Source organism: Schistocerca americana, chromosome 4 (assembly GCF_021461395.2).
Source record: "Schistocerca americana isolate TAMUIC-IGC-003095 chromosome 4, iqSchAmer2.1, whole genome shotgun sequence".
Classification (NCBI taxonomy): Eukaryota; Metazoa; Arthropoda; class Insecta; order Orthoptera; family Acrididae; genus Schistocerca; species Schistocerca americana.
In genome coordinates this window covers 356,900,831-356,916,824 of record NC_060122.1, presented here as the reverse complement: position 1 = coordinate 356,916,824, position 15,994 = coordinate 356,900,831, and the positions used below count along the sequence as shown (strand labels likewise).

The following is a 15,994-nucleotide window of genomic DNA, read 5'->3' as shown; positions in this document are numbered from 1 at the left end:
GTTATTATTGCTATTATCAGCGAGCATTGTTTAAATCTAGAACTTTCGAAATAGGTAACTGCTCGCGCTGTCATTTTAGCAGGTAAAATGGGCGATATCTGCGCTCAAACATACGCAACTGCCACCCACATATTATGGCTCAAAACAAGCAGTTTTGTGGTTATTCTTATTTAATGTGTGCACGAGTACGGCCAGATATATTACCAAGATGTGACGCCACAAGCAATTGATGTTCGTGAAGTCATAAAAACTGCTCCGCTCTCCGCCACCGCGTACCGTCATGTTATAAATGGTCTGAGGATGGTCACATTCTGACCGAAATCAATAACCATCGTCAATAAATGTTTTATTGTGGTCGAGACAGTTGTAATCCATTTTAAAGAATTTTTAGCCAGACCGCTCTTTCTTCACGAGAAATGTTTTAAAAAAATTACAGTTTTTCTTGTCAGCGAGCGTGCATCTTTCGATAGCTGGAAGCTGCCGTCTACTCGAGATGTCTAAACTCGCAGAGCGCGACTGTCCAAAATCTTGCCCCACTATCGGACATAGCGGACGCGCTGTCTCCCGGCGCTGTTTGCACGTCACGTTGTTGTTGTTGTTGTTGTTGTTGTTGTGGTCTTCAGTCCTGAGACTGGTTTGATGCAGCTCTCCATGCTACTCTATCCTGTACAAGCCTCTTCATCTCCAAGTACCTACCGCAACCTACATCCTTCTGAATCTGCTTAGTGTATTCATCTCTTGGTCTCCCTCTACGATTTTTACCCACCACGCTGCCCTCCAATACTAAATTAGTGATCCCTTGATGCCTCAGAACATGTCCTACCAACCGGTCCCTTCTTCTTGTCAAGTTGTGCCACAAACTTCTCTTCTCCCCAATCCTATTCAATACTTCCTCATTAGTTATGTGATCCACCCATCTAATCTTCAGCATTCTTCCTCAGCACAACATTTCGAAAGCTTCTATTCTCTTCTTGTCCAAACTATTTATCGTCCATGTTTCACTTCCATACATGGATGCACTCAATACAAATACTTTCAGAAACGACTTCCTGACACTTAAATATATACTCGATGTTAACAAATTTCTCTTCTTCAGAAACGCTTTCCTTGCCATTGCAAGTCTACATTTTAGATCCTCTCTGCTTCGACCATCATCAGTTATTTTGCTCCCCAAATAGCAAAACTCCTTTACTACTTTAAGTATCTCATTTCCTAATCTAATTCCCTCAGCATCATCCGACTTAATTCGACTACATTCCATTATCCTCGTTTTGCTTTTGTTGATGTTCATCTTACATCCTCCTTTCAAGACACTATCTATTCCGTTCAACTGTTCTTCCAAGTCCTTTGCTGTCTCTGACAGAATGATAATGTCGTCGGCGAACCGCAGAGTTTTTATTTCTTCTCCATGGATTTTAATACCTACTCCGAATTTTTCTTTTGTTTCCTTCACTGCTTGCTCAATATACAGATTGAATAACGTCGGGGATAGGCTACAGCCCTGTCTCACTCCCTTCCCAACCACTGCTTCCCTTTCATGCCCCTCGACTCTTATAACTGCCATCTGGTTTCTGTACAAATTGTAAATAGCTTCTCGCTCCCTGTATTTTACCCCTGCCACCTTCAGAATTTGAAAGAGAGTATTCCAGTCAACATTGTCAAAAGCTTTCTCTAAGTCTACAAATGCTAGAAACGTAGGTTTGCCCTTCCTTAATCTAGCTTCTAAGGTGAGTCGTAGGGTCAGTATTGCCTCACGTGTTCCAACATTTCTACGGAATCCAAACTGATCTTCCCCGAGGTCGGCTTCTACTAGTTTTTCCATTCTTCTGTAAAGAATTCGCGTTAGTATTTTGCAGCTGGTACTTATTAAACTGATAGTTCGGTAATTTTTACATCTGTCAAGTATTACTCGCAAAAGCTGTCAGAGAATGAAAAACTGTCACATGTATTAGACGTAGCATATCATTTATTTATTTTAACAGATCTGTAGATGTTCAGTAGACACGACTCCGGTGATCTCTGTAAAAATTAGTGCGACGATAGACTGCACTGAACGACATTATTGGAATATTTTAATCTAGGTGTACTTTTTTTTGTAGTAGCGTGAACTATTTTTTCTGCGTCCTAGTTTGTTCATTACACCGTGTCACCTATGTTGATCGTCTTTCTCGGGTAAATTTCGCGTAACGAACCTGTGACGATTGATACGTGGTTTTGTACATTAGCGAGACGCGTCAGCAAGGTGTAAACGGAGCGCTATCTACTTGGCACAAGAATCGCGTGCCGGCATCGATCGAATAACACTTCCAAATATGACCTGTAGGTGCTTTCGCGTGCAGAGAAAGCGAAATGAGGCAAAAAGCCCGTCTTGGAGAAGTTACGTAATGGACAACATCTCGACTAAGAAAACAAGATCGGATGTTCACAGGTTCGCAGAAACAAGGAAAACGAAATCAAATATTTTTTTCAGATATCGTAAACTTAAATGCTCTGTCAACCCTGCCGCAATCTAAGTGTGTCCCCATGTTGTACGTAATACATTTAACCCACAGTTTCCGCAAGCGACTGTAAAGAGCTTTTCAGTCCAAAAGAGGCAGATTGAATCGCTCGAGTCTTTCGTGACCCCATCGTTGATATCCAGGCAACAAAGGGAGGGTCACAGAAATATGATGAGTCTGATGAAAAATCAGGCCTTTCTTCGTCTCATACTGGCCCCTTGCTGGCTTCCAACCCCGGACTCAACGACCTCTTCTTGACAGCATTTTTATCAAGCAATTGGTCCAACTTATCTTTGTAGGACTTTCGAGCATGCTGTTATGTGTCCCCGAGTGGTGGTTCGCCTCTTAATGTTGTGGACAGGAGATGTGTCGAACGGAAAAACTGCATTTGAAATCCTTAGGCACTATTGCGATGTCTAAATGGGGCTCCATACTTGCGCCTTCTCCTAAGCAAGATGGATATTATCACATGTAACCTAAAGATGCGAGTGGCAAAAGACATGGTTCTAACAGTAGCTAAGGCTTTTCGTTTTAGCATATCATTGTGAAATTTCTTTAAGCTACTCTTAAGGACACGAAAAGGCTACGTACCTGCTAAAGTTTTATAGTCCAGAACAAACACCAGTTCGCACAAAACCCGACGTTGAATCTACACAATTTGAATGATAAGGTCTAACTCTTCATTACTAACTTCTAGAAAAGAGTTACAGTGCTGGGCGATAGGCCGACCCTTTTGGATAAGGGTGGCCATATTTACAACTAAGTCCGTTTTTCACCTTCTCCTCTAATACACAATAATTGTAAACTTTCCGTTTCAAATGCGTGGGGAACATGGTTTTAAAAATGATATTTAGTTTATCAGAAGCACTGCAGGCCAATTTCACTCTTCCGTTTATATCTTTTTTCGCTTTGTCTTCATTGACCCTAACTACAAGGTCACCAACAGTATCCATGACTTCACTGTTAACGATTGCAATTTTCTTTTCGCTGAGATGATTGCAGTCTTATTACAGGAATTAATGTACGAGCCTACCTTCAGTCGTAGTTTAGAGGACGGTTGTCATGCATAGGTAACCAAGGAGAATATGTAACAAAATTCTTGAATATTGTAATAAATATTGGATTTTCAGTGTAACGTGAACGTTATCTTTTCCATTTCACTATAATAGACACAGAACTCCTCAATATTGGCTGTTAATGAAATATTTATAAAATAAAAAAGTGTCATAGGCCCATTCAAGGGGACGGGTTTCCTTCATTGGGCGATGCAGTTTCCATGAATGGGCTATAGTATAATAGCTGTTCTGCGCACGTCTAAATAAGTGTCAATACATTTCATATGGAAGCTTTTGTCGGCATCTGAAAGCGAATTAACATGTATTCTAAAGCTAGAAGGCAAGATGTCACCTTCGAAGGAAAAAAAAAAACTGAATGTAAAAACGCAAACTGTTAGAAAACGTACAGTGAAAATCATTACTTGCAATTTGTTTATAGTGGCCTGCTTAGGCTTAAGATTAGACAAAATTCAATTTGAGGTCATTCGTTTAAGGCATCTCGCACTGCATCGCTTAACAATACTTAAGCTCCGTCCACAGCACGTAACATTGTAATTTTAATATGTCAAAATGGCCTGAATTGCTCGTACTTTCAAATAGTGGCTGAAAAAATTTAATCACCGTTACCATATCACTGCGACGTGTCGGTCGCTAATACTAGTCAATTACTAGACCACCAATTTACTTTTGTCTTCGTGGAACAACTCACCATTAAGGTGACGAATCATTGGCAACACGGAGTACACTTAGTGACCACTAGAATGCACCTGTTGTCAATATCCACAGAGAAATCGAGCCAGCCCATCGATAGCAACCTTACCCTACCTGTACTTAAGGGAAAAAGTACAATGTAATCGGCAAAATGAAAGTGTTCCAGGCTTGCACCACTAATAAATTCATGGTGCCGCAGAATTATCGCCACTTACTTTTGATGTACCTCTTACAAAAATAAGTCGATCTTGTGATTGCTAACTTCTTTGAAAATGTAGAATCTGTATAACACATGCTTGCACAAACGTTCAAAGGGGGACAGTATGTGTCGAATATTACGTGCTGCGAATGTAATTTGAGCAGTCGATTTTTTTCTCCATGCCTCTCCAGGTCAAATACATCAGTAAATATGTATTGTGTGTGTGGAAGGTGGGAGAGGGGCTGTTTGAAATTTCCAATCAATCTCGAAGAGTTAATGTGGTGGGGGTATTCTCAAGTTACCTTGCAGTCATAGCTTTTATGACGAGACGACGAAAAATGCGTTTAATATAGCGCGAACGTAAGCTCCAGGCTACGCTACAGATTAGTCTGTTAGCAGAACATTTATTTCGCATACATATTCGTTATCTTCGACAATTCACAACCAGATTCTCACCTTCCAACATAACCTAGACTTCCGGCTACGCTACAGATGTCTCTTATCACACCCAAGATTCCAGGGTCAGGGAGTTGCGGGAGGGGGCCTCTACTCCCACACACTACCCGTACGCAGTTTTGTTCATATACATATGCCCAAATAATTGCAGTGATTTTGGCAGATATCTGTGAATTTAATATTAAAATGGGCATTTACACTTTCAAGATTTCAAGTAAAATACTGTTGTCCTTTGAAATGCAGAAAATTGATGAAGTATATAAGCACAGCACTTCACTATACTGAACTGGGTTACAGGAAGTGAGTAATATATGAGTAAGATTGTTGCAGGGAGAGAGTGTTTGGAAAGGATGTGGCCTGAAATCGTAGTTGGAGGACCCTGAGTCAAGTTTGTGCAAAGGCAGGGGGAAAAAATAGGGGAGAGGGGGAGCTTAGGTGGAGAGGAAGAGGAATATTCTCCTACACCTGGAAGGAAGGGTAGATTTCAAGGAGGATTTCGTGTTCACGTTGGAAGATGTGGAATAGGATATGGAGAATGTCTAGTTGTAAAGTTGGGCGCATGTGTTGGTAATCTCTACGCAGAATCCAAGGGTTGAAAATCAAGGATGAAAACGGTGGGGTGATTGGCGTCCAGTTGAGGGAATTGTAGCAAATCCGAATGTTATCAGTGTGTGTGTGTGTGTGTGTGTGTGTGTGTGTGTGTGTGTATGGCGGGGCGGGGGGGGGGGGGGGGCGTAATTTATGAGTTCATAGAGGATCCTAGGGGGAAAGAGGAGTAAACAGGTATGAAACGTAATGCAGAGTGCATGGCGTTCAGGGATTTTATAGGGAGAGGTAGAATTTTTGTTGAACTAAAATCCAGGCGACATTGACATAAGAGAAGATTGGTCACATTATGGCTTTTTTGACGTGAAATATGGACAGGTTAGTAGTTCTAGTCTATCATGAGCTTTATGTTGAATGGTTCGTAAGGGCAGTTTGTATGTTCGTTTAAGGTCGTGAGTTAGTCCAAGGTATGTTGGTGTGTTCTTTAATTGGATAGAATATTTCTTCATGGTGAGGTAGAAGTCACGCGGAGGGTTAGTTCTGCGATTTATTGCGTAACTATTGGAAGGACTTATCCTGTGAACCACTGGTTGCATCAGGAGATAAATTGGTTGACATCGATTTGAAGAGATCGTTGTGATGTCCAGAGGGTGACGTATGTCTCATCTATTAAAAAAGGATTCATTAGGTTAACAGTTCAAGCAGTTCTAATGGTAAAGGGCCTGCGGGGCGTCGCGGAGTCGAATCGTAGTCGGACTGCGGAAACTTTCAAGACTGCCTATAATCTAGCCTTCATCTCTCAACCATATGAGGAGTTGCAAGGATCGAAACGCGTTCGGATTCCACGTTAAACTGTAGGTTCCCTTTCTAGCTGGATAAATGGGATAGATGAGGGACAAGCAAGTAGGTGAAGTGGCGTCCAATTGAAAGAATTGCCTTCGTCCATTGAGGCCCATGAAATTAAAATTAGCTCAAGCAAAGGAATTTAGGCGTGGGCAACAGTTCCACTATATTCTATTGTTGCTCTCCAGGGATAAATTAGATTTTAGGTCATCTTCAACCTGAGTGTGAGAATGAACGTGCAGGTAGACGCCTCCATTACCAATGTGATTTGTGAGCTCCCAGAAACAATCACACGGTACCTCGTTAAAGTGATCTACGAACGCACACCCCTCCAACACACCTACTGCACAGATTTTGTTTCCAAATATCGGTGTGCGTGAAACTGCTGCGTTAGCGTTATTAGATATGCTCGAATATTGTATAGAAGAGTATGGATTCAAGGGCGCTTAACGTGTTGAAAAGAGAGCCTTAAAATTTTCAATTTCTTGTGGACAAAATAACAGAAACATTTGGAAAAATAATCATAATTTTAACATTTGGACAATTGATCGTAATTTTAACTCCTCATATATGTTACATACTTTATTCCTGCTAAGGAATTGATCTCTGATACCTGAATATCACAGTCAGCATCTTCCAGTTGTGCTATCCACGTATGAGCAGTTAAGATTCTCAGAGTCTGACTTAATTGCTACCATACCTTCCAAATTCATCTCGACAACTTCAACGTAATAGGTGCAGACAGACACTGCCTCTTGTTGAGGTAAACGTCTGCAGGGATTTTTATTCCAATCCAAGCCTTAGGGCAGCACTTGTAACCACTGATGCGCCGTTTGCTGAAATTTTATTGCAATAAAAAAAATTTGCGGCAGAATCAAAAAATATTTTAAGTAGATCTTTAACGCCCTAGTGCTTTGAAAGAGAATCTTTTCATAGCTCCCATTTTCTGATGCAAAAACCCACCAGGTACAAGGTACTTGAGCGTCAGAAACCTCTATCCCAATATTGAGTCTGAGTGCTTAGGTTTTCGACAACGACAGTGCGTTGACTCACATTTTTCACAGCCTTCGTGATATTGGTCGTTTTATAATTTGCCGTCCACAGTCTAAAATGCTCCAGAACGATTAATTTTTCGTTCTGACCGGAAAAACTTGTGCCGCACTGACATTTGTGTCCAGTGTGCTCTAGTAATGGGTAATGCGAGAACTGAGAAGTTTTAGATTCCAACGAGTACTCGAAGACGACTCTAACATTCGAAAAGCACATCTGATAAGAAGACTTACAACTGCATTTTGTGAATAGACTCGTGTCAGCAGCATCCCAGACCACAAGGGGAACAGTTAGTGGTGCACAAAGTACACACTGTAAAAAGGCGTACGGAGTGTGTGTGTATGAAGATGTGGTTTGGTTACATTCGTAAAGCCGGTCTTTCTGGCCGACTGGTTCTAGGCGCTACAGTCCGGAACCACGCTGCTGCTACGGTAGCAGGTTCGAATCGTGCCTCGGACGTGGATGTGTATGCTGTCCTTAGGTTAGTTGGGTGTAAGTAGTTCTAAGTCTAGGGGACTGATGACCTCAGATGCCAAGTCCCATAGTGCTCACAGCCATTTGAACATTTTTTACATTCGTAAAATTTCCCAGATCTTGGCTGTGTATTCGTTTCCATCCGCTTCTTACTATGGGTGACAACTCTCACTTGTTCACTTGTTGTACAAGAGAGAGAGAGAGAGAGAGAGAGAGAGAGAGAGAGAGAACGGGGGATGATAGGAGTATAGTCGCTAACATGATAAGAAGTGGTGAGGGAGGAGGGGCTAAATTTAATAATATCCAGGTATCAGTTACTAACTGCGCCCCGTTTTTTCACTATAACAAGCTGAAATATCAATTTAATTTTACGGAATAGTTTCATTCAAGCCGTTTGAAAAGACTGGATATCGAAGTAAACACATTAATCAAAGAAACATTTTTCAGTTTTTATACGAAAGGTATATGTTTATTGAAAATCTGCTTTCAGAAGCATATATGGCTTCACTTTATTTACATAAAACAATATTCTTTAGAGATGCAGCAGATGACACTGAATCTAACATTATGGACGCAGGCGCGCAAGACAGCACGCGGAAATCGATAACTCAGGAGTAGGCCTACTACAGCCAGTGCGCGAATGAAGTCTGGTGTGCCCCTAGCCGTTAGGCTGCACTTGCAAACGACCTCTGATGTGTTTTCTATTCTACTTGCTTCTAGAAAACGGGTATTTTGATTCTTTGAAGTTCATGATTGTGACCATCATTACTGCTGCGAGAAGTGTTTCTTAGTCTTCTCAATAAACGCTATGGTTCTCAACATTCCTGGAAAGAGAAAAGTTAAAATTTTTATACATTCAATGTGAGCACTATGTGCTACACGACAAATGTCAGAATGATGGGTCATTTTCTGCCACACACGATGCAGCGATGTCTCAGGCGCAGACTTCAAAGAGCATCAGGTAAGGAGGGGGGCAGGGGGGGGGGGGCATAAAAACGCGGTCCTTACGTAACCCCACAGATAAGTCACAAGGTGTGGGATCTCGAGACGTGAGAGGCTACCGGCGATGAAGTTCACCTTCTGATTCTCCTCTTCCAATCCAACGTCTTGAAATGGTGTGATTCAGGTAACGTCCGACGTGCTTAGAGAAATACCTACTCTAAGGCCGCGTTTTTACCCCCCAACCCCCCCCCCTCCCCCCCTCCACACACACACACACACACACACACACACACACACACACACACACACACACACACACACACCCGAGCGCGCGCGCACACACACGCACACCGTGCCTGACACACCTGAAAGTCGGCAAGATTGCATTGTTGACGCTGTGAATAGGATAACTAAAGACAGCTGCTTCATGTATGGCAGGAAATGAACCACCGTTTTGATATTTGTCGTGTAGCTCATGGTGCTCACGTTCAATGCATAAAAATTTGAACTTATCTCTTTTCAGGAACGTTGGAATCGTGTTTATAGCTTTCGTAGTTTAGTAGCAATAAATGTTTGAAATCTGTTCCTTCTTTTTGAATAGCCCTGTATTTTAATGCAACATTCTGCAAATTAATTATATGCATTTCAAAAAATGGTTCAAATGGCTCTGAGCACTATGGGACTTAACATCTATGGTCATCAGTCCTCTAGAACTTAGAACTACTTAAACCTAACTAACCTAAGGACAGCACACAACACCCAGTCATCACGAGGCAGAGAAAATCCCTGACACCAATTATATGCATTTAAACGACAATTGTTTCACATGATATTTATATGCTTCAAAAATAATCTCATCATTAATCCAAAAGTTCTTAAAAAAACTTTAAATTTACAGAATTAAAAAGGTTTGAATTATCTTTTAATGAGATATGTAGCACTGGTTCTTGTATTCACAGATACGAAAATATTAGGCATTGTGGAAGGAATCTGAATTCTTTTGACCGGTTCAACATCAAATCTGTCGCGATATGTAGCAACTTTCTGTCGACGCATAAGCTGAGAACACTGTATCGTAAATACAGCCTGAGAAACAGTCAGTATCCAGGGATATGACAGATACGGTCATTTGAAGAAAAAAAGGGTAATAAACATGGGCTCTAAAATGTATGCATTAAGACCTATAATCACTTGTTAATCTTCGCTACATTGAAAGACATCTCTTCTGCTGAACAAATTTCCATAGCTCTTAAGGTACGCATTTCAGAGCCGAAGTTTAGTAGACTTTTTTGCTTCAAATTCCTGTCATGCCACTGAATGTTGATCGTTCCTCCTGGGATACCCTGAATATGTAGATGCAGGTGGTAAAAGTATCAACATCATCAACTGCGATAATTGAGTATATTCATATTTGAAGCTGCACCGACATTCCGCTATTACAGATCAATTGCGCGTTGTGCAATCGTTCCCTCACTGTCGAGTTTGCCATCTGCAAGGTAGCCAGCCGGTCTCTGATCTACTGTCGGTGTCGCATTCCTTTCGAAAATTCAATTTACTTAGTGGAAGAGACGGTTAGTTGTTATTTTGTTTGTTTTCAACTTGGTAAGGACGCTAATTTATATTGTTATTTTTTAAGTTACACTACTGGCCATTAAAATTACTACACCATGAAGGTGACGTGCTGCAGACGCGAAATTTAACCGACGGAAAGAAAATGCTGTGATATGCAAATGCAATATGCCTGGTGAAACGTTGTTTTGATACCTCGTGTAAGCAGGAGAAATGCGTACCGTCACGTTTCCGACTTTGATAAAGGTCGGATTGTAGCCTATCGCGATTGCGGTTTATCGTATCGCGACATTGCTGCTCGCGTTGGTCGAGGTCCAATGGCTGTTTGCAGAATATGGAATCGGTGGTTTCAGGAGGGTAATACGGAACGCCGTGCTGGATTCCAACGGCCTCGTATCACTAGCAGTCGAGATGACCGGTATCTTATCCGCACGGCTCTAACGGATCGTGCAGCCACGTCTCTATCCCTGAGTCAACAAATGGGGACTTTTGCAAGACATCAACCATCTGCACGAACAGTTCGACGACATTTGCAGCAGCATGGACTGTCAGCTCGGAGACCATGGGTGCGGTTACCCTTGACGCTGCATCACAGACAGGAGCGCCTGCGATGGTGTACTCAACGACGAACCTGGGTGCACGAATGGTAAAACGTCATTTTTTCGGATGAATCCAGGTCCTGTTTACAGCATCACGATGGTCGCCTCCGTGTTTGGCGATATCGCGGTGAACGCATATTGGAAGCGTGTATTCGTCATCGCCATACTGGCGTATCACCCGGCGTGATGGTACGGGGTGCCATTGGTTACACGTCTCGGTCACCTCTTGTTCGCATTGGCGGCACTTTGAACAGTGGACGTTACTTTTCAGATGTGTTACGACCTTTCATTCGATCCCTGCGAAACCTTACATTTCAGCAGGATAATGCACGACCGCATATTGCAGGTCCTGTACGGGCCTTTCGGGATACAGAAAATGTTCGACTGCTGCCCTGGCCAGCACATTCTCCAGATCTCTCACCAAGTGAAAACGTCTGGTCAATGGTGGCCGAGCAACTGGCTCCTCACAATACGCGAGTCACTACTCATGATGAACTGTGGTATCGTGTTGAAGCTGCAAGGGCAGTGTACCTGTACACGCCATTCAAGCTCTGACTCAATGCCCAGGCATATCAAGGCCGTTATTACGGCCAGAGGGGGTTGTTGTGGGTATTGATTTTTCAGGATCTATGCACCCAAATTGCGTGAAAATGTAATCACATGTCAGTTCTAGTATAATATATTTGTCCAATGAATATCCTTTTATCATCTGAATTTTTTCTTCGTGTAGCAATTTTAATGGCCAGTAGTGTAGACAAGCCAAAGGTACCGCGGAATACAATTTATGAAGCGTCGGTGCAGTGCACAAATTGCTTTTGCTGGGTTGTGGTGACGTGTGTGGTGTTCTGTGTTGCAGACAAGGTAAAGAAGAAGTATGGCGAGGGCGCGGTGGTGGCGACGTTGGAGCGCGGGCCCGCTGGCCTCGGCCTCAGCCTGGCGGGCCATAAGGACCGCAACAAGATGGCCGTGCTCGTCTGCGGCCTCAACCCCGCCGGCGCCGCCCACAAGAGCGGCTGCCTGCGCGTCGGCGACGAGATTCTCGAGGTCAGTGCATCGCACCGCCCCGCTAGGCCGCCGTGCTATACATGTAGGATTGTGTCAAGGCGTAAACAGCCACTGGATGCTCTAGGAAGACAAAGACACACACACACACACACACACACACACACACGCGCGTGTTGTAACTGAAAGTTACTATTACTTCAGCCCAAACATCCACGGTAGCAGAAAACTGTATAGGTCAATAAAATGAGTGGGGGAGATTCCATGGTGACTCACATTACATTTGAGGAGCGCCGGAACAAAACCCGATATATCCACTTTTGCTGTATTCGCGTGTTCGACCTGTAGGGGGGGAGATACGGGAGTAATAATACATGCAGCCACAAAATAATTTTCAGCACAACGCGACATCAAGTGTTTTATGGTGTGTTTCTTCTTTTTATAGCTTCTGGGGCCATTTAGAAATCACTATTTGTTACATTCTGTATTAACAGCAAAAGCGGATTTGTCGGTTTTTGTTCCGGCGCTCCTCATTTTGAAATCAGTGTTTTATTATGTTGACTTGTTATCAATCTGTAACCCATATTTTCTTTTGTAAATCATCATTATAAATTGTGTTACTCAGGCAAAGGTCTTCAAGTGTTATTTAAGCAGGTAAGAGCATTAAAATTAAAGAACAAGATTGTAATTTTATGGTGTGACTCATGTTACAAATTCGGGACATCCTATTCCTAATGTGCAATTTAGATCAAAAGTGTCCTCAAACTATTAGGAGTATGGATCTGGTTTTTATCACAGAAAAGGCATATTAAGCTGGCATTCAAATGACGGAGTTACAGATGAAACTTCCTGGCAGATTAAAACTGTGTGCCGGACCGAGACTCGCACTGCAAGGTTCGCAGGAGAGCTTCTGTAAAGCTTGGAAGGTAGGAGACGAGGTACTGGCAGAAGTAAAGCTGTCATGACGAGGCGTGAGTCGTGCTTGGGTAGCTCAGTTGGTAGAGGACTTGCCCGCGATAGGCAAAGGTCCCGAGTTCGAGTCTCGGTCCGGCACACAGTTTTAATCTGCAAGGAAGTTTCATATCAGCGCACCCCCCGCTGTAGAGTGAAAATTTCATTCTAGTTACAGATTTCTAAAAATATATATACCGTGTGAAATATTGTAACGTACTGAAAAAGGCACGTGAGTATGTTACGTGTCTCATGTTACTTGCTACTTCTTGCAGAGAAATGAAAATATGACACTATGTGCCGAATAAGATAAACTTAACGTTAACATTTCACTTCTCAAACACTATGAAAAATTATAAGAGCATGACGTCTGGGAAAATGAACTGCAAATTCAATTAAAAGTCAGAGAACTGATAATATCCTCTTGCATTCGTAACATGAAGTAGATGATTTATAATTTCATCACATTTTACAGACCATTTCCAATAGTGAGCAGCACACTTCATTGCACTGATTACCTAAGAATTTCCAAAAACTGAATTTATGTTATGTTATGTTAACCGGGGACCTAGAAACGACGGAAGGGCTCCGTCCCCGCCGCAGCCGCAGTGGTCCACAACCCCACGACGACTACCGCAGTCCACTTCACCCCTCCGTCATCCCACACCGAACCACTTTCAGGGTTATTGTGCGGTTCGGCCCCCGGTGGACACCCCAGGGAACGTCTCATACCAGACGAGTTGTAACACCTATGTTTTCGCGGTAGAGTAATGGTGGTGTACGCGTACGTGGAGAACTTGTTTGCGCAGCAATCGCCGACATAGTGTAGGTGTGGCGGAATAAGGGGAACCAGCCCGCATTTGCCAAGGCAGATGGAAAACCGCCTAAAAACCATCCACAGACTGGCCGGATCACCGGACCTCGACACAAATCCGCCGGGCGGATTCGTGCCAGGGACCGATGCTCCGTCCCGCCCGGAAAGCCCTGCGTTAGACCGCACGGCCAATCGGGCGGGCAAAACTGAATTTACTTCTTCAGCATTGAATTTACTGTCATATTCTACTTTGTACCAGTCTCCAATTATCACACTTTCTGAAATTTGTGCAGTATGATGATCTAATGCAGCAAAACTCTTTGGAGACAGCAGATATGTTTATAGTACTCCTTTTTTGTGCTGAAAGCAGTGAATGCATTTTATGTTTGATACTGAAGGTGCTGAAGAAAATATTTGAGCCAGATTAAGTTTCACATTGATTCCTTGAATTTCATCAATAGACACATGAAAACCCTGCATAGTTGTGGTACTTGCAGCTACCTGAACGAAAGTTGATGCATCACCTACTATGAATTTTCGCTTTTTTTACTGCATTCTCCACTAGCCGTTCTGGAACTGCGCCAATTCTATCTACGGTTCCTTTACCATGGGATGTAGCAAATAAGTTCCAATAGATTTCCACATTATGAAATGATTGAAATTGAAGTACAGCAGCAGTAATATTTGTTTTTAAATTGTGATGCAGGTCCATCTGACCATTCTTAAGCTACATTCACATTTTTAGCTACAGTTGACAGTACCTTGCTAATGTAAGCAATTGCAACACTCTAACTACGGCTTTATCCAGAGCACTATGTGAGTAATACGGTGCAAACTTGCTTTACTAGGTTGCTGATCTTTCATCTTATGTTGCTATGTTTTCTAACTTTCTCCCTATTTTTAGCTCTTCTTTCTTCTAGTAACAGTCCTTGCTACTTCCAGATGCTTCTTCTTAAATTGTTCATATTTTCCTTCAATCTTTAACTTTTCCCTCCTCCTAATCTGTCTTTCTGCTGCTGCTAAGGGCATCCTCTTCTTCTAATCTTAAAATAATACAACTGTGGCTTAAATTACGTGAATCACGTTACACATTTAATTTTATGTTTTTTACAATATTGGCTGAAATTAGGAAATTTTTAGTAGTGATATTAGCTACACATTCACACTAAGAAGTAAATTACTGAACAAGATAACGTTATCTCTAATATCTCTCTTGGTATAAAAACTTAACTACATGAAAGTGACTCATGTTACATGAAAGTTCATGCTTTTGTGTTATATTGTTTACCCCAACCTATAATTTACCTACTTCAGTTTTATACTGTTTATGCAATACATAAGGGTATGCAACAGTAATATAAATAATGATATGTTAATTCTTACCTCTCAATTAGTTGAAGTGAATGTCCAAAATCTCCAATAATTCACACTCTCATCACATGAAAAACATATGGCATTATAAAAATGGCTACAAATTATGGAGGGTAAGCAATAATGGGTCACAAACTGTCGTTGCCGTACAGTAAAAAGTCCAGCCTTTTCAAAAAATATATAAAAAGTACCAAATTTTAAACTTTTAAATATCGTAAGTGTGTCCTACTTTACATGGAATATCACAGTGGCAGTTTGCATACTACTGCTATCAAATTATACACCTCCTTGGCAGGGTGGTAAAAACATTACTTAACTTCGGTAGTAGTTGGTACCAATCACTTGATGCCCTGTGCCTAATACAGTGAAATCTAAATAATTTGCTGTCTCTTGGCATTCTATGATAGTTTCACTGTGTCTAAAAGTACTTATGCAGACACGAGTTTGACTGTCCTAGTTATATGTAAATAGTTATTGCGAAGTCGGAGTGTAGTGTCCTGAACGGAACTCGTGCAACTGTGCTACGTAGTGTAATTGCAGGAAATGTTAGCACTTGTCGGAATAGCCGAACTGCAGGAACTGTTGGCGCTATAGGGGTTGAACTGAGAGCGTGTCCACAGTGTGCAGTGTGTCGTCTTTTCAGCGTGTCGGTGGAAGGATCTCCGTATCCGTCAGTACTAAGTGCAGTAAAGTAGTCCCCGGCTGACAGTGCTCTCTTTGCCTGCTGGCAGCACTATCCACGGACGAATACGATGCGCTGACGGACGTGACGGCGGAAGCAGGAGGCGGTCCCAAAGAGCAAGCGCCATCTGGAGGCGACTGCTCGGCACTGAAAGGATGCCTGGTGAGCGATGTGCCTTTGTGGTGGCGGCCTCACACACACACACACACACACACACACACACACACACAGG

At 42.3% G+C, this 15,994-nt stretch overlaps 1 protein-coding gene across 5 annotated transcripts in view; it reads left to right on the top strand.

Annotated features, from left to right (window-relative positions):
• LOC124613056 (multiple PDZ domain protein-like) overlaps positions 1-15,994 on the top strand; it is a 1,056,684-nt gene that overhangs the window by 285,935 nt on the left and 754,755 nt on the right. For all 5 annotated transcript variants that reach the window (XR_006979603.1, XM_047141637.1, XM_047141635.1 and 2 more), the window contains exon 2: positions 11,799-11,986. Coding sequence is in view for 4 of the 5 variants with exons in the window: in XM_047141637.1 (XP_046997593.1) it covers positions 11,799-11,986 (188 nt within the window). In the remaining variant the exon portion in view is untranslated. The remainder of the gene's footprint in view (positions 1-11,798; positions 11,987-15,994) is intronic.